Source organism: Abrus precatorius, unplaced genomic scaffold, assembly GCF_003935025.1.
Source record: "Abrus precatorius isolate BTA unplaced genomic scaffold, Abrus_2018 Scaffold9, whole genome shotgun sequence".
Classification (NCBI taxonomy): domain Eukaryota; kingdom Viridiplantae; phylum Streptophyta; class Magnoliopsida; order Fabales; family Fabaceae; genus Abrus; species Abrus precatorius.
This window is the reverse complement of record NW_020874439.1, coordinates 330,097-357,480: the sequence shown is the minus strand read 5'-3', so window position 1 is coordinate 357,480 and position 27,384 is coordinate 330,097. Positions and strand designations below refer to the sequence as shown.

Sequence of the window (27,384 nt, the reverse complement as noted above, 5' to 3'; positions counted from 1 at the left end):
TTTTCTTTTAATAACTTTACATGTGTTTCATATACATGTTCAAATTTAATCTTATAATTCTGTCTAGTATATATATATATATTTCTCTAGTCCACACACACATATGTAGTAATCTTAAATATAAATTTTTTTAAAATATATATATATATATATATATATTATTTATAATTATCTTTTACTTGTTTATAAATTATATAATCTGTTCATTTTTTACATATAATATTTAAAATTTTTATTTTTCCAATTATAAATATTTCTAAGTTAAAAAATTAATGAAAAATTTAAAATAAAGCATGAAAAGTTATAAAACATAGACATAATATAACTAAAAATTTGAATGAAGTAACAAATTTCAAAATCTTTTATAAACTTTAGAAGAAAATCATGTTATAATATTAATATATTAAGAAGTTGTATGATATATTAAATTATAATTAAAAATATATTACAATTAAAATATTAAATTAAAAAACTATGTTCACAAGTACACCGGCAGAAAACCTTGTTATTCTTCGGCTGAAAAAAAAAAAACTTTGAGGGCCTGTTGGCTGTTGCATTGCATTTCCATTCGACAGTTCCAAAGTCCCCCCCAACTACTCTAAGCTACTTCTTATAAGAACACAACAACATCGTTTTCATCGACTCAGTTCCGAGGCTTCTTCTACAGCTCCATTTTCTTCCCATTATCTAATCCATTCCAACAAAGAAATCCCATTTTTGCTTTTTGCATTTCCTCTTGGTACTCACTCCTTTCTCTCTCACATTGATCACTTTTGTTGGCAAAAGGTAACACCCCTTTTCTCTGATCATGCTCTAGTTCTTGTTGTTTGGTTTCTACAATGCAAGGTGGGTGTAGTGTAATCATGTAAATGCGGGTTCTATTGAAAAACAGAGATTTAATCATCTGCATGAAGAGTAATGCTATGTTTATGTTCGATCAAGGGATATGTGTTTGCTTTTCGCACTTTTTTTTGGACTGGCCAATCATTGGTTTTCTGCTGCAATTTGTATTTGACAAAGTAACGGCTTTATCAAGTGAAAGTTGGAAGATTTTAACAAATGGGTGGCTCAACGGTGGAGATTTATTGGGAGCTAGTAATTAGACTGAGGCTGTGTTTTCATGTTTTCCTTGTTTATTTATGGCTTAGTATGATAAAAATAAGGCTTCTGGAATCTGGGAATAACGCAATCAAAGGCTTGACTAATTTTTTTAAAATATTTTTATCTAGGCTTGACCACTTTTAGAATCATTTGATCAAGAAGGTGGTTGGAATTCTTTTAATAATTTGATCATGACTGGCCATTTGTAGAACCATTGGCTTTTTTATCTTTGATTCTTTTAATTGGTTTAAAGTTTTCGATTTGTTTTCTTTTGAAGTAAATATTATAAGTAACCAAATATATCTGTAACTAACATTATTAAACATTGACTAGTGAATCAATTGAAGTTGAATGCATTATTAAGCAAAGTGATAAGGTCCAATATTTATTTTGCGATAATTTTAGTTAAAATAGCTCTGGCAAAAAGTTGGAGCCAAGTCTTGAATCAAATATTGTATGGGATAAGCAGGTAAAGTTTCAATTGATGACCATTGAAACCGAGTCAATTTCTGAATTTCTTTTTCAACCTGCCCTCTTTTTTTCATTTGTTATCAGGCTGTCCTTATTTGGTATCTGGCGTTATTTGTTATCATAAGTTATTTAAGTACAAGGTCTGGGCAAATGAAAAAGTAACTAATCATTTCTCAACATACTATCATGTACTGGTCCTAATGTTAATTGTATGTGCAGGTCTAGGTGCTCTGCCATATTTTTCATTGATTCAAGATGGCAACAACAGCTTCTAACTTGCCAATATTGATGTCAAGACCCAAGATTCGTTCATCACAGAGGTTTGCAAATGTAGGACCTGCAATTCTTGGAGGAAGGTTTAAGGTTGGCTCATGTGATAAGCTCACAAGTGTTTGTCATGTTGCGTCAGCACAACCCTTCCAGCAAGGTGTGAAAATGACATCATGTGCCATAAAATATGACACAATCATAACAAAGGCTATGTCTGAGTCTAGTTCAAACAATCAAGTTGCTGGATTGCCGATTGATTTGAAAGGTTTCACTTCTTTTTCCATGAATCCTTCATCACATATATTCTGGTTTCATTTACATATTTGTATGTAGGATGTCTAAACATTTTAATCTATTTAGTAATTACTATTGCTACATTATGATGTGAAGAATATATGCCCTTGACGACCTTTCCCATGGTTTTCTGAAATAAAGTCAAAAGGAAGTAGTGTTGTGGCTACATAGCCTCTTTTCCCCATTCAAAAGTTTACTCATTCCAAAACCACTTTGCTGAAAGTTGGTTTACTAGACAAGATAAAGGGTAAGAAAAATTGCTTGTTAGACTATCTATAAACTGTTGAAAGGAGCCTTTGCATGTCCGACCTCTGTATGATATAACAACACAAAGATAGTATGTCTTTAAGTATTTGCTTTTTATCATAAATTGTTATTTCCAAGTGGACCTACTTTCTTTTACTGTCCTTTTGTGATATCTTTCGTTTGTTGTGGCATCACTTTAATGGAACCCCACGCTCATTTGTTATCCTTGATTTTTGGCATTCCCCTGAATGTAATGCAATGTGCAGGTAAAAGGGCTTTCATTGCTGGTGTGGCTGATGACAATGGATATGGCTGGGCAATAGCAAAATCTCTTGCAGCGGCAGGAGCTGAAATTCTTGTTGGTACATGGGTACCTGTAAGTAAATATTACAGATTCCAGTTTTATTTGTGCATTGTTTATTTTTACCTGAAATCTTGCTATCCTTGTGAAATATACAAGTGGTCGGGTGCTAATTTTGAAGATTTTCATGCAGGCTTTAAATATATTTGAATCCAGTCTACGACGTGGAAAATTTGACGAGTCACGCATGTAAAACTTTTAAATGCTTCTATTAATTTTATTTGTATGTAAATGCGAAACTCATGTACTTTGCTTACAAGGAACTGTTCATTTTTCAGATTACAAGATGGTTCATTAATGGAGATTAGTAAAGTGTATCCATTGGATGCTGTTTATGACAATCTTGAAGACGTCCCAGAAGATGTAAGAGAGAAGCACATATTTGTTATAAAAAAACACAAAGTCCATTCAGAAAACATTTCATCTTCTATTTTTTGTGAAAATTGTATAGGTAAAATCTAACAAGCGCTATGCTGGAGCCTCTAATTGGACAGTACAGGTATAGATTAATCATTCTGTTATCTATATTTCTTTACGGTTACAGTCATCGTTTAATCTCTTCATTGTGAAACAAGTGGCAGTTTTGTCCCAAAAGAGCTTTTTAGTTAAATTTATCTTTTAACTTTGAATATATCATCAGTTTTATCTACTTGTATAAAGAGTGTTTTCATGTTTCAGCTAATAGCAGGTTATTTTGTGCCATAAATGTTGATGGGAAATTTTTCTCCTGTTATGATGTGCTTATGAGAGCAGCTGACAGGATATAAGCTTCTTTTCTTTATCATTTTTCTTTTTCGAGCTAATGATTATCATCAGCTAAGTAAGCTTTTAAGCTAAGTTGATCAAAGTTATTCCAAACATACTTCATAAGTTGCTAAAAACCATTATTATAAATGCATATCTCAAAAATCTATATAAGCAGGACTTGTACCAGGTAATGGATGTTTAATTGGGGGGAATATTCCATTCTTTTCATTCAGTTCAAAATACATTTGAACTGTACATCAGATGATTTTATCACGTGAAGATCAATCTGCTGGCTGGTAATGGACAACATTGGTGCCAATTGAATGTTGAAAACAGATGCAGTTTTGGGAATAAAAAACTTATCATAAATTTGGATACTGAAATTGTAATTAAGCCTTTTTTTTTAAAAATATTGAACCTATTCTTTAGTGAAGAATGGAGACCGAAAATAGTCTAAGGTCATACAATCTATTCACATATTCGAAAAAATCATGGAGGCAAGAAACTTGTAAGTCAGTAAAGATACAATATACTCTTGGTAATGCATTTAAATAAAAAGATCTTTTCTATTGTCTTTCTTCCTCTCCTTGCCTGGAAATGTGCAAGTAAGGACCCTGTCAATGTCAATGCTAAAGTTTATCAGGGTTGTTGACTAGAAGCTTTTCTAATTTATTCAATAACATACACGAGTAATTTAATCATTGTCTTATAATTCCTTCCACGATGTAATTACAAGATGAAGAGTCTTCTTTTTGGTTTCACTTTTCTCTGACCAAGCTGAAGCTGAAAGCTTCATTTCCATCTGATTATTTCATACGATTGGTTGATTACTTGATTTCATTCTAATTTTTTCTTTATTAATTTTTCATAATGGAGATTCTAGAAATGGTTGGTTAAAACATAGGATGGTTTGTTGATCTGCATTTACTTTGTGATTTGTCTCAGTCTGTGTTTAAATAAGACTAGCTGTACTTAATCTACTGTGATTTGTTTTACCTTGTAGGAAGTTGCTGAATCTGTCAAGAAAGATTTTGGCACTATCGATATACTTGTGCACTCACTTGCTAATGGACCAGAGGTATAGTGATTGCAATAATGAAGTTTCTTGTTTCCTCATGTGTTATAGCTTTAACTGCATTCAACTCTATTTCAGGTCAGCAAACCATTGTCTGAGACATCTCGAAAAGGATATCTTGCTGCCTTGTCTGCATCTAGTTACTCTTATATTTCTTTACTCAAACACTTTCTCCCAATCATGAACCCAGGCATGTTCATTAGCTAAGAGGGTCAGCATTTTATTGCTTCAAACTTTGGTTTACTGTTCTCAGTCACCCTTCTGTTTTTGTTATAGATGGATCTGCACTCTCTCTTACATACATAGCTTCAGAGAGGATCATTCCAGGGTGCGTTGGAGATGCTTTGGAGACCCATATACTTGTTTATTGATAACATTTTTAATTGACAAAGATTTGAAATGCCTGATGTGCAGATATGGTGGCGGTATGAGTTCTGCAAAAGCTGCTTTGGAAAGTGATACAAGAGTGAGTTTAACTTTTTTCTTTCTTTTTTTTTTTTTTTTTTTTTTTTTTTTTTTTTTTTTTTTTTTACAAATTTCTATATTATGCACATAGATCTTTAAAGATTTCTGCTTTTTCAGGTGCTTGCTTTTGAAGCTGGTAGAAAGAAAAGAGTCAGAGTTAATACTATATCTGCAGGTATTGAAAGCTTTTCATAACTTCATTTGTTAACGATTTTGTATGTGTCCTTTTAAATGTTTAATGGTATATACATTCGTGATCTTTAGCATGCGATGCCAAATGGAGTTCAGTTAATATAGCAAAGAAGGAAGTGTTGTAATGTAAAAGCTTTTATCAGTTTATGTTTTGGTTGACAGTTGTTATTATATTATCAACTAGCTTTTGTTGATGAATAACTCCCGCCAAAGTTGTGATTGATTCATGTAAGGGAGAATGCATTGTTATAATATATCAGAACCACATAATTGACACAATACTGAAAGTAGACCCAATTCTTGGTTGATGGAGCATTGAGAAAAAAATTGTCCCAGAATTGCGAGATACATTTTATTATTTATTTGTCTAAACACCTATTTTTCTCATATACTACACAACTATTGCATGTCAATGAATTTAGTACAAGTTGACCAAAATTGTTTGAAATGGTTAGGTCCACTGGGAAGCCGTGCGGCAAAAGCAATTGGTTTCATTGATATGATGATTGATTATTCATTTACCAATGCACCATTGCAGAAAGAACTACATGCAGGTAATGTTTCCCTTGAGATTTCCACCTTTTTGGTTAATTATAGCATGTTTTGTAAGCAATTAATTAATGAAAATAAGTTGAACCAAACAGGCACTTAAACTTTTGAGTTGTTGTAACAGAGGAAGTGGGGAACACTGCTGCATTCTTGGCATCACCCTTGGCGTCGGCTATTACAGGCGCTGTTATATACGTTGACAATGGATTAAACGCCATGGGTGTTGGAGTTGACAGTCCAGTATTTAAGGATCTTGACATTCCCAAGGACAACCATTGAAATTGTCCTTGAAGTGATTTCTTTTTTTCAACTTCATCAAAAGACCATGCAGCCTAGGATGATGAGAAAAAACTGAGGAGATAGTTCTTACATTTTCATAACTTAGTAAGTGATTGTTTCAACTTTATTTCCATTGTTTTTTAATCATTTTGAAAGAATCCAGACTTGGGAAATTGAAAAATTATTTGCAAAACTGTTTGGATCTTAAATAAAAGGTAAATGGCTTTAGACAAGATTCTGGTACTCGAAAATTTTCTTTTTCACCCTCTGCATTCGTTTCTTTCAACGCACGTATGTATACCCACGCATCTCAACTTTCATCCCCTTTGAATGCAATAACATCCACCAAGGAGACAGAGGCAAAACAACCTTTGATCACATCAAACAATGAAGCTTTATGATTTATCCCTTTCCTTGGTCGCGGGATTAGCAGTTTCCAACCCAAAGCGTTTCTGAGCATGGTAAATGAGCTCGTCAGTTGCTGGGCCAATTTCGATTTGGATAGCCCATTTAGAAAACTAACCAAAAGAAAAGCTGAGTGCATTGGATGCTGAGTATGGTTCTCGGCTGTTGATGAGCCCAGTACGATGCAAGGCTGTTGGGTCCAAAAGAATAAAAGAATTGGGCCAGCAGAATGCATATTAGGTCCGAATTGGTTTGAACCTATTTTAGTTAGAGTTTGAGATTATTTTTGGTAATTTATGCGGTACCTTATAAATTAAAAAGATATTCTATATTTCTTTTACAAGTTTAATAATTATCATTATTAATTTTATATTAACATAAAAAATTATAACACCTCAAATTTACTAGAAAAATTATAACTATTAATTTAAAAAGAATATATAATACCTTCTCAAATTTACATGTAATATAACAAGTACCATTATATTTTAGTCATTAGAGTGGTAACTCAACAGTGAAAGCTAACACGACATATGTTTCATAAACAGTTCAAATGTTGTCTCTAAAAGTAATATTACTTTTCGTACTACTAAGTTTTCTATTTATATCATTTTTTTACTTTTTTTTTATAATTTAATTTTTGAAAATGTTTAATACTTTATGAAAATCAATTTCAAAAGTGAATTTTTAGAGTGATTTTATATCTTTTAAAAACTAAATTTCAAAAGTTATTTGCATGTCAATTTTAAAAATTAAAATTAAAAAGTGTAACGTCCTTAATTTCTTTATGAAGTTTAAGAAAGAAGTTATATGAAAAACAGAAAATAAATTGAATTTCTTTGTATTCATAATATAAGAACTTAACAAAATTTAAAACTTTCTTTCATTATTCAATTCACAAAAATACAAAATATACGTAAAGTGATAAAAGATAAATCATGACTTGCTAAATAAATTTACATAAAAAATAATAGCAAAACATGTGTACGTATTACCATTTAAATATAGAAGTTCATATATACAAAGATTGATTCAAAATATATTAGGACTTAATTTACAAAATCAAAATATACTAAATCTTAATGAGTAGATCACTCCCACACCAAAATACTGAGACTATGTCCCTAGTCGTCATCACTATGTCAGTCCTCTATCTCAACTAGCTCCTTCGGAGTCAGGTCTTCATCCTCTCCAAGATCTTTTGTGTTGGTCATAACTTCAGTACTAGTCACCTGTTTAAGGTAAATCGGTTTGGTCTTCTATAGTGGTCATGATCTAAGAAAGTATATACATAATTCATTGCATCGGACATTTGGACCAAACCTCTGTATATGTACAAATAATGAGTGTGGTTGATCCTACCGCTAATAGAGTAACCAAAAGGAATATTATACTCTATTGTCATTTTTAGAGTAAATATATTACTAGATTCATCATTATTGTTTACAACAAATTTACAATGGTAGAGCCACTGTCACTCTCTAAATATACTACTAATTAGCAATTTTGACAACCTAATAGGTCTTGAGGGTCCATTATCCTTGTTCCTTGAAAATATTAGTAAAGATGAGTTTTTCTCCAGACCATTGAATCGAGACAATAATCAACTTAATAAATTTAATACACACGTGTTTAATATAATATACAAACTAATTCATACAATAAACATATCAACCACATCACTCGTGTACATACAATATTTTCCATATATTGTGATCATATTCTCTCAACATTCTTATCATTCTTTGACTCCTTATCTCAATCAATTATTGTCCCTGTGATCCCTCGAAGTCTTCCTCATATAAATAATTGCTGATTAGCTGTAGTAACACAGATACAACATTTACTAATTTAGTTTCTTTTAGCAAAAGTATGATTAAGAGTATACGTCAAAAAATGAGTGTGAGATCTTAGATGCTTCCGTTCTCATTAAGAAATGTACACCCGTTAAGTAAGGATGAGATGAACTTATGTTTAATTCTCTTATATTATTAATAAATTTCTATTCTTATTTACTTTCTTTTGGTGCAATTGAGTGAGTTTCTTTACTCATAATACATTCTTTGGTTTGACTAACATTAAAATGATTCTAAACTTGATTTCACAATTACAAAATTTATTTTTTTGAGAAATTTGCCATAGTTGTTGATATGTTGAGGAATCAACTAAATGATTATGAGATTTTTTATGAGTTTTTGAACTATAACGAATCTGTTAATCAGGTTAGCCAAAAAAATTAAAAAGTTTTAGTTAATTGCATAAAGAGTTTTCGTCCAAAGAATTAGAGTTACTCAACATTAGAGAATTTAATCTTCATTGTATAAAAAATGAAATAAATGAGATAAATTACACTATAAGAGAAAAGAATGAAAGTGAATTCAATCTCAATTACTTTTGTTTATTGATTGTTTCTATATTTTTGTGTTGTGTTTGTATGTGTTTCTTTGAAATAAAAATATCAAAAATATTCATTATAATTTTATTAGATTTTTTATATTCTATGTCTTTCCACTTTATTGTTAATTTAAATAGAGTTTTACATGGAATAGATTTGAATTAAATAGTAAAATGATTGATGTAGTTGTCAGCTTTATTTATATTTATAATTAAAATATTTAAAATAAATAGCATTAATTATTATAACAAAATTGTTAATTAGACTAAAGTGTACAGAGTTATGAATTAACATATTTCTTTAAAATTTTTGAGACTAATTTATCTAACACTTATAATTTTAGAAACTAATATAAAAATTTACTTTATACTAATATCTAAAATATTTTTTAAGTGTTTTAAAGTTTTAATTTAAAAAAAAACATTTTTAAAACTATTTTATCAACCAAGATATATATATTTTTAAAGCATTATTATATGCTCTTATTCACAGCGAAAAAAAAGTATATTTTTCAATTTTACGGAACTTTATTGCTTATACTACTTAATAAAGTTTAGTTTTGACTTCTTTAAGTGTTAGCTTGTTTTTTTAAGTGAATTCTGTAGTGCCTTTTAAAATTTTTAGGATATTATCTAATTTTTTTAATTAATAATATGTAGATATATATATTTAAATGATAAATTTATTTAATAATAAATTATATATAATAATATATTGCTTAGTTTTTATCGGTTCAATTTTTTGGGTAACACGGTACAAACCTTTCTTTTTTTGAGTTTTAACAAATCTGACCCATATTAACACCTCATTTTGGCTCCTGACCCTTTGGGATTGAATTGAAGAACACGCAAATTGCTCCCACCCAAGAGGTTGTAGAGTCTGGCGGTGTAGGTATGCACTCAATCGATTCTCCTTGTTCTCTCCACTCGACCAAAATTGACCCAAACAGCTAACTTTTGTTTTTGGTCATGGATCATTTCATTTGATTCGTAGATGGGTATTGCTAATCATTGCTGAATGAATGGTGTTGATGTTAGAAGGTTTATTTCATGTGGGTTTTGGTGGTCATGTGATAAGGACTTCATTACATGCTGTAATGTAATTCGTAGTGCTAGGTTCTTACTTTTTTGGGTACTTTCTCTTTGCAATCGAATTGGTTTAGTTTTATTGTTTATTTAATTACCTCTCTCTGTGTTACAAGTGCAATTTGTGTGTCAAGTAGAATTGTTTCTTATGAAGTATAGTTGTGAGAAACCAAAAGTTCAAAGAAGGGAGGTCTAAGTCTTAGTGTGGGAATGGGGATTGTAGGCTAGATTGCAGACAAAGTGGTAGGGTGGGTTTGGATACTGGGATCAAGCAATCCCTGAAGGGCCTGCTGCTGCTTAAATTCACTGCTCTGGGGCAGTTCCCTCTCTTAACAATAGGTGAACTCACATTGTTATTTGCATTCTTAGATATTTTACTTTGATAGACCTAAATCAATAGTTGAACAGTTATAGAGTTGTTGGATTCAACCCGAGTTTAGACTATGTAGAAATTATAAGAGGCAATAGGGCTTGTAAAATATGGACTCATGGTTCCGTAGTCAACAATATCTTATCTTATGGGTAATAAAATAAATAATGGATGACGGATATGGTATACTACATTTCTATGACAACGTCGTTAATTTTAAGGAATGGGCTATTATAGCTACATATTAATAGCTTTTTAAGGAAAAAAAAAAAAAAGGTTGCAGAAAAGAAGAAGAGTTGATTTTAAAGTTAAAACTGCTAAAGACTTAAGTGAAGTGAATAAAATAAATAAAATAAAGGTGAAAGGAATTATCTCAGAGGAGCTATCAAGACCTAAAACTTCATGAGCTGAAATCCTAAAAGATTCTTGGAACACCTCCCTGCCCCTCAGAATATACAAGAATAGAACAATTTCTGCTATCACATTAGAACTGTATGCACAGCTGCCCTATTCTGTTCTACTAACCTAAGAATGAATTGTTATTATTATTTCTGGCTAGTGTTGTTGTTTTTGTGGAGAATAGCTGTATTTCATATATTATTGCTGCATTCTGAGTTTGCTGAATTTTTTCTTGTGTAACGAACAATTTAGTACCTGTTTGCATAATAATTGACATGGAGTTTACATGTATTACCAAAACGGAGTTGCAGTTAGCATACAAACAGGCCTTTAATGTTCTTTGAATGTATTTCTTTATCATTAGTCTTTAACACGAACCATAATAGTCAATCCCGGTAGATGTGCGGAGTGACCAACCCAAAAAACACTATAGCGGGATAGCACGGTGACTGCTATTTTAGGCATTTTATATATACCTAATATAAATTAAGCTACACTAATATATATGCAGAGCAGTGTTGTTAAAAAATTGTTATGGCGGCGTCATGACGGAATGGCGTGGCAGTTTTGAAGGACCCCCTTATAGGTATGGCGTGGTGTGGTGGCGCCATGACGGCCGTTAAGTGCATGGTGGAAACGGCGGAATGGCGTTTTTGGTACAAAAATGGGTTTGTTTGGCAAGTTTGGGCTAGCAACCGGACCCGGTCCAGACAACTCAACCCTAAAGTTTTTTCCTCTCTTCTCCCCGCGATCTCTCTCTCTCTCTGCAATCTCTCTCTCTCTGCTCTCTGCTGAGATCTCTCCCTCTACTGAGATCTCTTTCTCTTCTATTCTGCTAGACTGCTTGGGTTTTTGTTCTGGTGTAGTTTTGTCTCCCTTCATTTTCGGCAACTGCACCTCCATCTCCAGCGACTCTATTTTTTCCCATAGCCATTTTTTTAATTTTTCCTTCTCTCAATTTTTTCTTTATTTCCCTCATTTCTGTTTTATCCTTTCCATCTTTTAATTTTTACCTCACCCACATCTTTGTTTTTTCTCTGTTTTTCCTGAAAAAGAATCTCTTTATTTCAGCTTCCCTTAACATGACTCAACAAGAATTTTCGTCAAATTATTTAAGAGCTTCTAATTGTTCTGACCAGGGATGGAAATATGCTCATTCGCTGAAAGATAGAGATACAAATAATATTGTATGTAACTTTTGTGGAGAAGTCATGAGTGTTGGAATCACTAGAGTGAAACAACATTTGATTAGAAAGAAGGGTAACGTGAAAACTTGTTCCAAGTGTTCAGAAGAAGTTAGAAAAGAGATTGAGACATATCAAAAGGAAAAATAGAGTCGAAACAACTTTGAGATGCCAAATGTAAGAAGCTTTGAAGGTATAAGCTATGATGAAAATGAGGATGAAGAGGATACCCAAACATGTAGTGTTGCCATGGGGAATCAAAAAGGGCCAATGGACTTGTTTTGTAGAAAGCCAGAAAGTGTCATTGAGAAAAGAAAAAAGGGAAAATTGAGACAAACAAATATAAGACAATGATGTGACAAGAAGCCAAGACAGGGTCCATCAATACATAGCTCGATTTTGGTATCAAGCTGGGCTTTCCTTTAAGCTTGTTAAAATGAAGAGCTTTCAAGAAATGTTCATAGCTGTTAGTGCCTTTGGTCCTAATTTATTAGCTTCAAGTTATCATGATATTCGAATTCCACTTCTTAGGAAAGAGTTAGAATATACTGATTCTTTGATGAAAGATCATAAGGAGTAATGGAGCAAACATGATTGTTCTATCATGTTAGATGTATGGACAGATCAAAAGCAAAGATGTTTGTTTAATTTCTTGGTCAACTCTCCTACTGGGACTATGTTTATGAGGTCCATTGATGGATCAAATTTTGTGAAGGCCGGTGAAAAATTATTTGAGATGCTGGATGCTCTTGTGGAGGAGATTGGAGAAGATAAAGTTGTGCAAATGATAACGGATAATGGAAGCAATTATATCTTGGCTAGTAAGATATTGGAAGCAAAAGACATCATCTTTATTGGACTGCTTGTGCAGCTTATTGCATAGATCTTATGCTTGAAGATATTGGAAAGCTTCCCTTGATAAAGAAGACAATTCAAAGGGGAATATCTATTTTTGGCTTTATCTACCATCATTCAAGTACCTTGAGTTTGTTGAGAAATTTTACAAACAAGAGGGAATTGGTGAGACATGTAGGTACTAGATTTGCAACTTCTTTTCTATCATTAGAAAGGCTTCATCAAGAAAAAACAAATCTTAGAAAGATATTTACTTCTGACGAGTGGTGTAAAAACAAGTTGTCAAAGGAACCTAAAAGGAAGCAAGCAACAAAAATTCTATTAAATTTTATATTTTGGAATAATGTGGTATATACTTTGAAAATCATGACTCCTCTTGTATGGGTGTTAAAGTTTGGTTGATGGGAAAAGACGACCAGTCATGAGATATATTTATGAAGCAATGGAGAAAGGTAAAAAAACTATTATGAAGTCATTCAAAAATAATGAGAGCAAATACAAAGATGTGTTTGCAATTATTGATAATAGATGGACTTGTCAGCTTCATTATTCATTGCATGTAGCTGGTGACATTTTAAACTCGGATTTCTATTATGACAACCCTCAAATAGAATTTGATTTGAAAATTACAAATGGGTTGTATGATTGTATCAAGAGATTGGTGCCAAGTTAGGATGTGCAACAAAGTATACTACTTGAATTACCAATTTATAAGAGTGATGGTGGTCCCTTTGGGTCCGACTTTGCAAAATCACAAAGAAAAAACATTGTTCCTTGTCATCAAAGACTTCAACATTTTAATTTTAAGGTTATAATTAATCTTTAAAGCTATAATTCATTTTTTATTTTTTAGCTCAATGGTGGAGAATGTATGGACATTTAGCTCCACATTTGTAACAATTAGCTATCAAAATTTTGAACTTGACATGTAGTGCATCTAGATGTGAATGCAATTAGAGTGTTTTTGAGCAAGTAATTTCTCATCTCTCAAGCCTACTACTTTTTTTTAGAAATTAAAAAGAAACTAATTAATATTTTTTTAATTACACTTACGTTGCAGATTCATTCAAAGAAGATGAATAGGCTTGATCACAAAAAATTACATGACTTGGTTTACGTGAAATATAATTAACAATTCAAAGAACGTTACAATCTTAAAGATGTAATTGATCCAATTACACTCAATGACATTGATGAGTGTAATGAGTGGTTGGTTGGAGAGATGGTTGATGATGCTTATGATGAAGATGCTGGAAATGACTTAGTTTTTTATGGTGATAACACTTTAAATTGGGCAACTGTTTATGAAGCTTCTAGAATTGGAGAGCCTACAATATATACTAGGCATCATTCTAAGAAAAAAAGTGTCTATCAAGTGGTGTTACTATCAAAGCTGCAAAAGTTTCTAAGATCAAGACATGGTCAACAGCAAAAGGAAAAGAGAAAATGATAATTGAAGATGGTGATGAAGAATTAGAAGATGAAGAGATGTCGGAAGAAACAGAAGATGAATTAGAAATTAATCTTCCACAATCTGAGGTAGAAAAAGAGGAGGGATATGCCTTAGTGGATGAGAAAGAAGATGATTATATTGGAGTTGAAGAAGAGAACTAAATCGATAATCTTTGTTTTTATTGTTACTTGACATTTGATAACTGTATATTTTATATTGAATTATGTTTTGGATTGTGGGTTATGCTACATATATTTTGATTTAATTCTTTTCTATCATTTCTTGTGACCTATAGTATTTTTTATATATTTTATTATATCCGCCATAAATTTGTCATAACCTGTCATGGCGGCTGCCATAACTTTATGACAATTTTTGAGGTTTCTGCCACCATCCATCATCCACCATTGATAACATTGATGCAGAGAAGGAAAAAAAATAGAGATGGAAAATAAAGCAGGTTCATTGGAGCAGGAGAATCAAAATAGAGAATGAAAATAGAAAAGAACATTTAGTCACTAGAAAATGTGTAGGTTTGCTGGAAAGTTCGCCGGAGATGTAGAAGATGATTGGAAAATGTTTGAGTGATGTTGGAAGATTCGTTGGACTTGAAGAAGATGACTGAACAGTTTGGGTCACATCAGAAGTTTCATTGGCGATGAAAAAGATGACCTGAGAACATCTTTGTCACGTTAGAAGCCTTGCCGAAGAGGAAGGACTAGAAGTGGTGGAATCGTAGAGAACGAAGATGAAAAAAATAGAATGAAGGAGAACTGAGAGATGAGAATGATAGGGCTTAGGGCTTGCGAGGGAGGGAGGGAGGGAGAAGATATTAGAAACTAAGAGGGGGTGAAATCCCTAGATTGCCCCCCTTAAAAGATGCCAACATTTAGAAATAGAGGGGCAAATTTGGAATTTCAGCGTGAATGGAATAGTGGCTGCGATTTGCGGTGCGATGGCTGCTCCTTTGAAACGTGACGCGACTTGATCTCCTTAGCGGCGCCCTACTGCTCTGTTTTGCTCCACCGCGATAGTGGTCACTATTGACTACTATGATACGAACTATTAGATGTTAGTTTGCTTGGCAATTGGTTATGTTTGAGTATATATTATTTTGTGAGCATTTTAATTTTGTAATGATTTTAAGAATTTCACCGCTTGGGAATTAGTGGATAATCACAATACTTTTTGAAGATGTGCTATTAGATTTGGAGTATCATGTTCTTTTAGACAAATACTAATGTTGATCTATTGAGGTGTAGAAGGCAGTTTTGTGACATTGAGTAGGATCATAGGTGTTGGAGTGAGAAGTATTGGATAAATTGTGTATAAATATTTGACATCAATATATTGGGTCCCACGTATAATGTAATGTTATTGGCTTGGTAATCATGACAATTTTTTTGCTATTTCTTCTGTTGTGGTCAGTCTGTGTTTTTGTTTTAGTTAGTGTGAAACAATGTCACCTGATTCCTGAAAAGCTTGCATATTGAGCAGATTATTAGTTCATTTGTAACTCTCCTTCATAGTGTTTTGTAGAATTTATTAGATACCATTTTGGTGGTTGATGCTTTGATTTCATCCTTTCATTTTATCAAACGTTCAAAATTGTTGAGAAGTAGTTAATTGAGTTAACATAGGAGCACAGGTCTTCTCGTTTTTGCTTTATCAGTTACTTCCTTGCCTTGCTTTTCTTATGTTTTTCTCATTATATTAAGCAGTCACTTGACTGGTGTTAGAGTATGTGAGGGTTGGTCATATTGTTCTCGAGCTTGTACTAATAGTGCAGTACTTGAACTAACTATGAGTATGAAAAGGAGCATTTGGTAAAAGCATTATGTCATATCACATCCTATCAATCATGTATTTGTTGCTATTATTAGCTCTCTTTCTTTCTTTTCCAGCTATTACTAGCATGTTAAAGTGTAATTGAATGAGTTCAGATGGAATCTACAATATTTAGGCTGTCACACGTGATATTCTAGAACGTTGAATTTCTAGTCCCCCACATCAATTTTCCATACAATCAACAATTGGGAAGAGGGTACCAAATGGGTAGTATGTATTGATTGGTTCATTGGTTGGTCAGAAAAGTGTAAAGGAAGTCTTGTTTAGAGGTTGGAACCACACCTGTGGAGATCCTGAGGTTGATTTACAGGGGGATTCTGGTCCCTGAAGCATATCCGTACAGGAAATCAGACATATGAACAAGAGTTGATTGCTTCTTTAATCATCACAAATTTTTAATTGTTTATTTTTGATATTTGAAATTGGTTTATGTTAGAGTTGTGTGCAGATAAGGAACTGATCTGAAAGCAAATGATTTTAGAATCTGAGTTCTATCTGTGACTGTGTATAGTCATCTACAATGACCAAAATGGACCTGAGGTGTATTTACAGGGGGATTCTGATCACTGAACCATATCCATACAGGAAATCAGACATATGAACAAGAGTTGATTGCTTCTTTAAACATCACAAATTTTTAATTTCGTTTGTTGTTGAGATTTGAAATTGATTTATTTTAGAGCTCTGTGCTGACAAGGAACTGAGGTGAAAGCAAATAATTTTAGAATTTGAGTTCTATCAGTGATTGTGTATAGTTATCTACAATGACCAAAATGTACCTTTTCGAACTGAGGATTGGCAAGAATGAGACATTTCTTCACTTCAAATTTAATTTGTTGATTATTAGCAATTTTTCTATCAATTTTTCATTTTTTATTGGCGTATGTGTTGTTTGAGATTATGCGTATGAATGTTTATTTGTCAACATTATCAACGTAATGAAAATCAGCTGCATGTTGTAAGTTTCTGATTTCTCATTCATTATACATATACAATTATTATCAATTTAGTGATATAGGTTTTGTAATTTCATTTATTTCCTGTTGATATGCAGGTGATCCTGAACTCAATTGGCTAAAACTTGACAACGGACAGAAAATTATTGAAATCTCTCAATTCAGATTCCCGCCTCCTTCCTGAAGTCTATGTCTGGTGCAATGGTTTATATAACTGAGTGGGACAAGTTTGTGGAGAGATCCATTGAGTTGTTCCGTGCAGATCCTGATTCTGTAATTTCCTGCTACTTTTTTTTATTTCATAATATAGCAGTAACTTGTTAAGCTTCCAACCAATTACGATACTATGTAACATTTGATGCATGCTTATAAAAATCTACAATTGCTAACCTTTGCTCCCTTTTTTGGTTCAGTTTTGTGCAATGCCAAATTGTACTTTTATAATATAGTTTCACGATTATCCAAGTTATTCAGCTTGTCCTTGTTCTATTTACCACTTCTAGTATAAATGAAATTTATTGAATTGTATTTGGAGCAGACACGGTATGCAATGAAGTACAGGCACTGTGATGGCAAGTTGGTACTCAAGGTCACTGATAACCGAGAGGTATTGGTTCATTTTTCTAAAATAAAAACATTTATAAAATTTATATTTGCCCTATTCTCTCTTTTTAAATACCATTATCTTATTATGGACTGTATTTTGGAATTTCTAGTGCAAGCTTGAGAGTGAAACAGAGAATATGGATATATATAAGATTATATTTTGATTCTTCAGTACAGAATGTGCTCCAGGGAAATGTTGTAGTTTTTGTCAACAAATCTAATGTGACTATTTCAAAATTTGAACTCCCTATACAATGTTATTGTTTTGAGGACAGACAATGTGAAAATATTTATATTATTCATTCTACAGCATATAAATATATATATTGATGATGATGTGATCTGAAATTGTGGTTTGTAATTTAGGGATTTCAAGTTTGCAATATATATATTTTATCTTTTGTTTTCAAAAGATATTACTATCCTACTTTACTACTTGTTTGGTTAGGATTTGGATTCTTTCTTTTATGGAGGAATTGTTCTTCCTATATGACTATAAAGCTCATTCTGTTGAACCTATACAATTATTTCAGTTATAAATGAAAGAGTTTATTGTTCGAGTGGGGATCTGTATCATGAACAGAACCTGATATCTTTTCTGCTTAATTTGGGAGGTTTAAGCCTGATCAATGGCCTAGCTGACGAATAAGTTCTTCTTTTGTGGGATGTTCCTTTCACCTTTGGCTTTATATATTTAACCTGTATAATAATTTTAGAATGATATAAACCTGTTTATAGGTTTCCATCTAAAAACTTAAGCTTTTAAGAGAATTGTTTCTTGACATGTTACTGAAACCTTTATGACCAAGTGGTTTGGAGTTCAATCCCATATGCCTTTCATAATTATGTTGAATTTTAGTACAAGGTGAAATGGGCTTCTGCATTGTCCACAGTTTGTGCCCAATAGGCCCCTTGCATGAGGGCCATGTTGGAGATATATAACCATTTCCTAGGCCTCTGCCTAATAATTGTGTAGATATTGACGAGATTGTGATGAGAGTCATTACACCATGGAAACCACATTATTGTTGTGTAGTTGGGCATGTTGCCATGTTCTTTATTAGAGGGACCTAAATGAAAGAGGTATCAGCAAGGGCTCTTCCTTGGAATGCTGGTTTGGCCAGAGACACGTGATGAACCTACTAGATTATCTTTTAACTAGAGGTCTACAGCATACTTTACATGATTGCACCCAGTAATTTAGAAGTAAAATGGGGAAGCTTTTGTCTTAATTTTCGAAACCCACAATTTTACATTTGCTTAAATATATTTGATATAGAATGGGAGGTTAAATATCTGTAACACGTAAGAGAAATACACAAAAGAAGAATGGTCATAGACATTTAAAACACTGCCAAAGAGAACCCTCTTTGGTTTAACAATTAAGAGTCATTTGAACTATATTGCAGCTGTTTAGAAATTTAGGCCTCACTCACTCCTAAAAGCTATTTCATAGAAGGATGTTAGTAATAGGCCCAAACCCCCAATTAGTAAAGTCTATGTAAGAAGGCCCAATAGAAGAAAAGAGGCCCAATTAGCTGAGAAGAATGTAAAGAACAGGGAATAAATAGGGTAGGGGGAAAAAGAGAATTTTTAGCTGTGGATTAATATTTGGTCAGTTGGGGAGAGACCAGGCTCTCAAAGTCCTGGATATTCTTGTATTCTTGCTTCTTTGTCTCAGATTGGGATATTTCTCTTGACAGAGAACATTCAATAAAAGTACATTCAGTATTTCTACTTCTACTTTACAAAATTGAACCAGTTCCTTACAACTGGTATCAAAGCTCTCAAACCTGGGAGAATATTCATGGTGTATACGCGAATGGAAGCCCGGTTAGATAGTATGGAGCGAGGGTTTGAAAACCTGATGAAGAAGCTCGAGGAGGACAGGCAGGAAACCCAGAAACGGTTCGACGACTTGATGTTCATTGTCAATTGAAAGAACCAGGAAGACGCGAAGTCAGCAGTGGAATCTGAGGACAGCGACCATGAGAGCAATGGGAACTCAAGCAATTGCAGTGGGTCGAGACGGCAGTCCGGGGGAGATCAATGGAGGAAATTGGAGATTCCCTTATTTTCCGGAGACGACACTTACGGGTGAGTCAGTCGAGTAGAGAGATACTTTACCTTAAGGGGTATCTCCGAGGAAGAAAAGTTGCAAGCGGCAATGGTAGCAATGGAGGGCAAGGCATTAACTTGGTTCCAATGATGGGAATTTCGTTCCAAGAACCCTACTTGGGAAGATTTCCGCACCGCTTTAATAGGGAGATTTCAACCCTCAATGGCACAAAACCCGTATGAAAAGTTATTGAGTCTCAAACAAGAGACAACGGTGGAAAAGTATCATGAGCAATTTGAGTTGTATGCAGAACCCCTTAAAGGTATCGAGGCTGAGTATTTGAAAGGGATATTTTTGAACGGACTGAAAGACATAGTCAGGGCAGAGTTGAAGTTGCACCGATTATCAACTCTACCAGAATTGATGGATTTTGCCCAACGAATTGATGAGAAAAATTTGTTGCTGAGCCAAGGGGTTCCCGGAAATAATAAGGTAGGTGGTTCATACAAAAGCTATCCTTCATCAAGAACGGTGACATGGGAAACGGGAACCAAGAACCACAATCTTGGGAACAGCACAGGAATTAGCTCTGTTGAGTCTAACAGCAATAAACCAACCATTTCTTATAGAGGGAGGGGGTTCAAGAAGCTGACAGATGCTGAGTTTCAAGAGAAAACTAGAAAGGGATTATGTTTTCGGTGTAATGAGAAATTTGGTCCTGGGCATATTTGCAGAAATAAGCAACTCCAGGTGCTAATCCTAAGCAACGATTTAAGTGAAGGGGAAGAAGGAGGGGGTGAAGAAGAGGATGGAGCAGATCTTAAAGAATTACAGCTGTCAATGTGTAGTATTACTGGACTAACTTCAAAAAAATTCCATCAAAATGTGGGGTGAGATTGAAGGTGCAAAGGTGGCTGTATTGGTGGATTGTGGAGCGTCCCATAATTTCATATCATCCACGTTTGTTCATGATAAACAATTACTTGTTACTGAGACAGCAACATACACTGTGGGAGTGGGGGATGGTCAGAGAATTAAGTGTAAAGGGGTTTGTTCTCAGGTAGCACATCAAATTCAAGGACTAAGAATTCAACAAGATTTCTTCATATTTGACCTAGGAGGGGTGGATGTGGTGCTAGGCATGGAATGACTGGCTGGTTTGGGAGAAATCAGAGTTAATTTCAGGGAACTCTCGTTGAAGGTGCCTGTGAAAGGGGGAATAAAGGTGTTGAAAGGTGAATCAGGACTTTCCAGAGCTGCTGTGTCTTTCAAGGAGTTGGTCAAGGCTTTGCAACATGAGGCACAAGGGTTTTTCCTTGAATGCAAACTCATCGAAGGTGAAGAATTAACTAATGAAAATGATGTAGAGAGCACTATTCCTCAGGAACTTGATAAAATTTTGGAGGATTTTGAGGAAGTATTCAGAGAACTAGAAGGCCTACCACCCACAAGGAGACAAGACCATGCCATTAGGTTGAAAGAAGGATCGGACATACCCAATTTACGGCCATACAGGTACCCCATTATCAGAAAACAGAAATAGAGAAACTTGTGAGTGATATGTTAGTCTCTGGTATCATCAGGCCAAGTGTAAGTCCTTATTCTAGTCCAGTCATTCTTGTTAAAAAAAGAGATGAGGGGTGGCGATTTTGCATGGATTATAGGGCCCCCAACAAGATTACAATTCCAGACAAATTTCCGATTCCCATTATTGATGAATTGTTGGATGAATTGGGGGGAGCAGCTATTTTTTCAAAACTGGACCTCAAATCAGGTTACCACCAAATTTAGATGCAGGAAAAAAATATTCCTAAAACTGCTTTCAGGACACATGAAGGGCATTATGAGTTTACGGTAATGCCCTTTGGGTTAACTAATGCTCCTTCAACCTTTCAATCTTTAATGAATGAGGTATTACGCCCTTATTTGTGGAAGTTTGTCCTTGTTTTTTTTTATGACATCTTAATCTATAGTAAAGGAGAGGAGGAACATACAAGACATCTTCAGCTAGTACTGCAACTTTTGAAGGAACATCAATTATTTGCCAATAGAAAAAAATGTACTTTTGGCCAAAAGCAGATAGAATATTTGGGTCACATCATCTCCAAACAAGGGGTGGCAGCAGACCAAAGAAAACTACAAGTTATGATGACATGGCCTACCCCTAAAGATGTGAAGGCGCTACAAGGATTTTTGGGCCTTACAGGCTATTATCACAGGTTTGTTAAGAATTATGGGAGCATTGCCAGACCTCTAACACAGCTCCTTAAGAAGGACAGTTTTTAGTGGAGTAAGGAGGCTCAAGAAGCTTTTGATGTTTTAAAGGGTGCAATGGCTGCATTACCAGTTCTCACTGTTTCAGATTTTTCAAAAACTTTTATTGTGGAGACAGATGCCTCTAGTAGAGGATTGGGAGCAGTGTTATTACAAGAAGGCCGACCAATAGCTTTTCTCAGTCAAACGTTATCTGACAGGGCCCAATTGAAGTCAGTTTATGAGAGAGAATTAATGGCAATCGTCTTAGCAGTACAAAAGTGGCGTCACTATTTGATGGGAAGACATTTCATCATTCATACAGACCAAAGAAGTTTATGATTTCTGAATGATCAGCGATTATTTGGTGAGGAACAGCTTCGCTGGACCTCTAAACTGATTGGATTCGACTTTGAGATTAAGTACAAACCTGGCTGTGAAAATGGGGCTGCAGATGCACTGTCTAGAAAAATGACCTATGCTGCCATTTCTAAGCTTACGTTTCAGGATTTAGAAGACTGGGCTGAAGAGGTGCAAGCTGATCCTAAGCTGACAACAATTATCCAAGGCCTCCTCCAAGATCCAAATGCACACCCACGATTTTCCTTACAAAATGGTAAACTGATGTATCAGGGAAAGCTTGTTCTGCCCAAAAGATCTTCACGAATCCTTGTACTATTGTCTGAATTTCACAACTCACCAATGGGGGGACACTCAGGTTTCTTCAGAACATACAAAAGGATAGCAGCCTTTGTATTTTGGGAAGGAATGCGGAAGGACATTCAGCAGTATCTAGCATCTTGTCAACAAAACAAATACCAAACTTTAACACCTGCAGGTCTCCTGCAACCTTTACCTATTCCCACACAGGTTTGGTCAGACATTTCAATGGATTTTGTGGAAGGTCTTCCAAAAGCTGAGGGTAAAGACAGTATTATGGTGGTGGTTGACAGACTCACCAAATATGCTCATTTCCAGCCACTGGCCCATCTTTTTACAGCACGTGATATTGCAGAAATTTTTCTTAAGGAAATAGTCCGATTACATGGATTTCCGGTCACCATTGTCTCAGATCGGGATAAGATCTTCCTGAGTAATTTTTGGACTGAATTGTTCCGATTGGCTGGTACCAAACTTAAATTCAGTTCTGCTTACTACCCCCAATCCGATGGACAAACAGAGATTGTTAATAAGTGTCTCGAAACTTATTTACGATGTGTAACGGGTAGCAGACCAAAGCAATGGCCAAAGTGGTTAAGTTGGGCTGAATTTTGGTTCAACACCAATTATAACAGCTCCACTAAGCTTACACCATTTAAGGCCCTATATGGGTGTGATCCACCTCTTCTTTTAAAAGGAAAAACAATTCCCTCCGTGGTAGAAGAAGTGAACCAGTTAACATGTGAAAGAGATATCATTTTACATGATTTAAAAATGAATCTGTTGAAGGCCCAAGATCAGATGAAAAAATTTGCTGACCGCCACCGGAGAGAGGTCCATTTGGAAGTCGGCGATTGGGTTTACTTAAGGTTACAACCTTATAGACTGAAATCTCTTACAAAGAAGATGAATGAGAAGTTACGACCTAGATTTTATGGCCCTTACCAAATTGTCAAGAAAATAGGACAGGTTGCTTATCAATTGGCATTACCTGATCACAGCAGAATACACCCAGTTTTTCATATATCTTTACTAAAGAAGGTTATTGGCTCCACTACTACACCCCAACCACTGCCGCCAATGCTATCTGAGGAGTTAGAGTTGCAAGTTGAACTAAGCGAAGTCCTAGCAATCCGCAACGGGTCTTTAGGAGGGGCTGAAGTCCTCATCAAGTGGCAGGACCTGCCTGACTTTGAAGCAACTTGAGAGTCCTTTGAAGTTATACAAGAACAGTTTCCAGAATTCCACCTTGCGGACAAGGTGAAACTTTGGGAGGGGAGTGTTGTTAGTAATAGGCCCAAACCCCCAATTAGTAAAGTCTATGTAAGAAGGCCCAATAGAAGAAAAGAGGCCCAATTAGCTGAGAAAAATGTAAAGAACAGGGAATAAATAGGGTTAGGGGGGAAAAGGGAATTTTTAGCGGTGGATTAATATTTGGTCGGTTGGGGAGAGACCAGGCTCTCAAAGTCCTGGATATTCTTGTATTCTTGATTCTTTCTCAGATTGGGATATTTCACTTGACAGAGAACATTCAATAAAAGTACATTAAGTATTTCTACTTCTGCTTTACAAAATTGAACCAGTTCTTTACAGAGGACTACTTTGACCCTTATAAAGAGTATTTTAACTCTAGTCATAGCCAATAAAGACATCTTAACACATACCCTTTATGCCCAAGACTAGAAGTCTGGTACGTGAAATTTGTAGGACTGAACATCTGCACAGGTGGTCCAACAGGGCTGGACATCTGTGGATAACTTAATGTTCAAATTGGATAGGTTCTAATATCATGTTAAGAAACTTGAGCCTAAATCACTTCAAATAGCTAACTCATAGGAGGAGGACCACTTTAACCCTTATAAGGAGTATTCTGACTCTTGTCTTAGCCAATGTGAGACATCTTAACAATAATCAATAAAAACACCTTGTGTAGGCTGTAAACCCTTACTTAAATCCTAGCCTTCAATGAAACAAAGTGTCTGAAATACAAAAATAAATAAAATTAGACTCTATAGTACTACTTACACAACATCTTTGTGAAAAGTAACCCTATTTTTCTGCTTCCATTGCTCTTGCATTCTTTAGGCCCATGAATAATTATTACATGATTTTGTTGCATAGATTTCTCTTTTTCTAATTCAAAGTATATTTTCTTCTTTTACTTAGTGAATTATTTCTTTATTTTGGGTTTAAATTATTGTACTTGGGTTTATATTTGCTGGTGAAATAGGGTATGCTATTATGAATGAATTAACTTTGGTCAGTTAAACTTTAGGAAGATGTTTATCAGTATGCATATAATATAGCAATCTGTTTACAGGGTTGTGTGTGACTGGAATGACGAAAGCTTCTAATCCTGGAAACATGTTCATAGGGTATGCTATTAATGTTGTGATTCATAGGCCTGTTTGGTTTTAGAAAGTGTTCTGCTGTTTTCTCTCTTTTCTTTTTCACCTTCTGTACAAATATTTGAAATAAGAAACAAAGTGAAAACAAGATGCTAAAACAGAACATTTCCCAAAACCAAACAGTTTCTAAATTCCTTCAACGTATCATTCTCTTCACCTGAATTATTAGGCTAGAAATTCAGAGGCACATTTGTGTATTATAATGTCTTTATAACCATTTTCATATTGAAAAAGGATAGGAAACAGGAAGTTATCTGCTGTCATATCCCTTAAGTGCTTATTTGTTTTTATGTTTCAGTAGTTAGAAATCAATTTTCAAATTAAATCCGATGATGGAGATACATTTTGCATGAACACCAAAGCTTATCAATCGGTAATGACAGAAATTGATACCGAGTCTTGTACAAACAGGCCCATACTTTTTAGGTGGTGGATAACTTTGCTTGTTAATAAGATAATTGATAATTCTATCAGATGGACATTGCTAAGAAAAAGATACAGATAAAAATATCAAAACTCACTGATTTTTGGTGGGGAAAATCAAATTAATCCACAATATGACTCCTAGTATCTGTGAGATTTCAGTCATTTCAATTGGCAGAATATAATCTCTGTTGCTTATATGATCATTTTCAATTTAATTATATGTGATAATTATATTCCTCACAGTAAGCTTCATTTTTTGGTTGGTGTTTTGTTCTCTACTACCTATTATTAGTCGCATATATATTCTCATGTCCTAACAGTGAATTCTTGAACTTTTTACCAGTGTCTAAAGTATAAGACAGATCAAGCACAAGAGGCTAAGAAGATGGAAAAACTGAATAATATATTCTTTGCTTTGATGGCTCGTGGTCCTGATGGTACGTCTTACCCTATGCTCCTGCTACCTGTGATGCTTTAGCTCAGAAGTATTCTTATCATTCACGTTTGTGAAACTGTCGGCACATATTCTTTTGTGCATTGTTTGGTTGTAGGGAAATGGAAAGAAGGGAAGGAGAGGAGAAGGATTTTTAATAAATTGTGTTGGGTTCAAAATTTTGAAGGAGAGGAGGGGGCTAAAATCTCTCCTCTCTTTAATTTTTGGTCCAGGATTTGGAGGGCAGAGAAACATTTAAACTAAATAGACTAAATTATTCTTAATTTAATAAATTCATTTGACTTTGAACCAAACAATGCATAAGGTTGTTTCCATGTGATTTTGACATTAGTTGGAATCACGGGCATGAATGAGATACAACACTGTACATTGGATGGTGGTTTAAATAGATTGAATGTTAAATGTGCTGGTTTCTGTGGGTTGCACATTATTATTTTGGTTTGTGGTTTACATTGATTATATTTTGGACATTATTTCATATTTGGTGTTGAAATTTCTTTTCACATTCTCCACTGCTTATAATTCTGCAGTTGATATATCAGAAGTCACAGGAAAAGAGCAAATGGATGTAAACCCAACCAAGAAAGGACGAGGAAGGAAGCAATAACTTGGCCTTATGCTTGGCCAGATGGTTTAATGAATTGTAGGAACAAAAAATTTGAACAGTTTTTTTTCCCTACCAAATGATTACTTCGAGTTTTTGTTAGGGAAGTTTATATATTGAAGTTTTGAAGTCTCAGTCTCTGATCTTTGTCAGAGTCTTGTGTATTACAGAATTTAGTCATATCACCAGCACCAGCTATGGATTTTACGAGTGTTAAATATTTTTGTATCAGATAGAAAGTTATGTTTGTTTTGAATCCAATGATGCACCCAAACCATTGTCTCCGCAGTTCACATTCTAACTAAATTTTTCTTGTGTTCCTTTCCTGAACTTGGCCAAGAGTTAGAAAAAAATGATTGATCCTATTTATATTTCACTTGGTTACACCAAAAAGTAAAGCTATTATAAAGTTCATTTAGTCCAGCTCTATCTCTGGTCCATGTAGACCAAGATCAAAAAGCCATTATTCGCCAAAAAATTCTATTAAATTAAAAGTCATATGGGCCTGTAAAAGCTTACAGGCCCTCTGAATTATGATTAAGGTTTTATAAGTCAAAATATATTTTATTTATAGTCATATAAAATTTCATGACAATATTAATTATTATAGTTTTACAAATACTTTTTTATTTATATAAATTTTTAAGTATAATAAATAAAATATACTAATTGAGTAATTTAAAAAAATAAATGATATATAAAAATTTGCTAAATAATTATATATTATATATATATATATATATATATATTACAATTATAAATAAGACAATTCAAATCTAGTTCTTTAGGTGCTTTTGATGATGCTATTCTATAATTAAAATTGAAATTTTACATTATTAATTATCATAACGTTAAATATAAATATTTGATCAAAATAAAATTTTCATTTTAATTAAATATAATAAAATTATCTA

The 27,384-nt window shown here is 33.9% G+C and overlaps 2 protein-coding genes across 4 annotated transcripts; both read left to right on the top strand.

Annotated features, from left to right (window-relative positions):
- Nucleotides 1-609: 609 nt before the first annotated feature.
- Nucleotides 610-6,277, top strand: LOC113849776 (enoyl-[acyl-carrier-protein] reductase [NADH], chloroplastic-like). Its single transcript, XM_027479937.1, has 13 exons — nt 610-786; nt 1,792-2,107; nt 2,649-2,758; nt 2,877-2,932; nt 3,022-3,106; nt 3,195-3,242; nt 4,494-4,568; nt 4,644-4,755; nt 4,842-4,893; nt 4,980-5,031; nt 5,148-5,205; nt 5,678-5,776; nt 5,896-6,277. Exons 2-13 carry the CDS (start codon nt 1,828-1,830, stop codon nt 6,048-6,050), a joined length of 1,182 nt encoding a protein of 393 aa, XP_027335738.1. The 5' UTR covers nt 610-786; nt 1,792-1,827; the 3' UTR covers nt 6,051-6,277.
- A 3,386-nt stretch (nt 6,278-9,663) lies between these two features.
- Nucleotides 9,664-26,759, top strand: LOC113850187 (signal recognition particle 9 kDa protein-like). Of its 3 annotated transcripts, XM_027480603.1 has the most exons (6): nt 9,664-9,741; nt 17,099-17,273; nt 17,539-17,607; nt 25,756-25,849; nt 26,397-26,509; nt 26,624-26,759. In XM_027480603.1, the coding sequence occupies exons 2-5, from the start codon at nt 17,190-17,192 to the stop codon at nt 26,471-26,473; spliced, it is 324 nt and encodes a 107-aa protein (XP_027336404.1). In that variant the 5' UTR covers nt 9,664-9,741; nt 17,099-17,189; the 3' UTR covers nt 26,474-26,509; nt 26,624-26,759. The 3 variants fall into 3 exon arrangements, 2 of the variants coding, with proteins under 2 accessions (XP_027336404.1, XP_027336403.1); XR_003502176.1 differs by lacking the exons at nt 26,397-26,509; nt 26,624-26,759 and adding an exon at nt 26,033-26,144 and having other exon boundaries at nt 25,756-25,983; XM_027480602.1 differs by having other exon boundaries at nt 26,397-26,753.
- The last annotated feature ends 625 nt before the right edge of the window (nt 26,760-27,384 follow it).

What these genes read in the sequence shown, in the direction of transcription:
- LOC113850187 (XM_027480603.1), top strand. Translation starts at nt 17,190, where the DNA reads ATGTCTGGTGCAATGGTTTATATAACTGAGTGGGACAAGTTTGTGGAG. An exon ending in AGGTCACTGATAACCGAGAG is followed by an intron (nt 17,608 to 25,755) that starts GTATTGGTTCAT and finishes ACTTTTTACCAG; the next exon opens with TGTCTAAAGTATAAGACAGA. An exon ending in GATGGCTCGTGGTCCTGATG is followed by an intron (nt 25,850 to 26,396) that starts GTACGTCTTACC and finishes ATAATTCTGCAG; the next exon opens with TTGATATATCAGAAGTCACA.
- LOC113849776 (XM_027479937.1), top strand. Translation starts at nt 1,828, where the DNA reads ATGGCAACAACAGCTTCTAACTTGCCAATATTGATGTCAAGACCCAAG. An exon ending in CTTTGGAAAGTGATACAAGA is followed by an intron (nt 5,032 to 5,147) that starts GTGAGTTTAACT and finishes CTGCTTTTTCAG; the next exon opens with GTGCTTGCTTTTGAAGCTGG. An exon ending in AGTTAATACTATATCTGCAG is followed by an intron (nt 5,206 to 5,677) that starts GTATTGAAAGCT and finishes TGAAATGGTTAG; the next exon opens with GTCCACTGGGAAGCCGTGCG.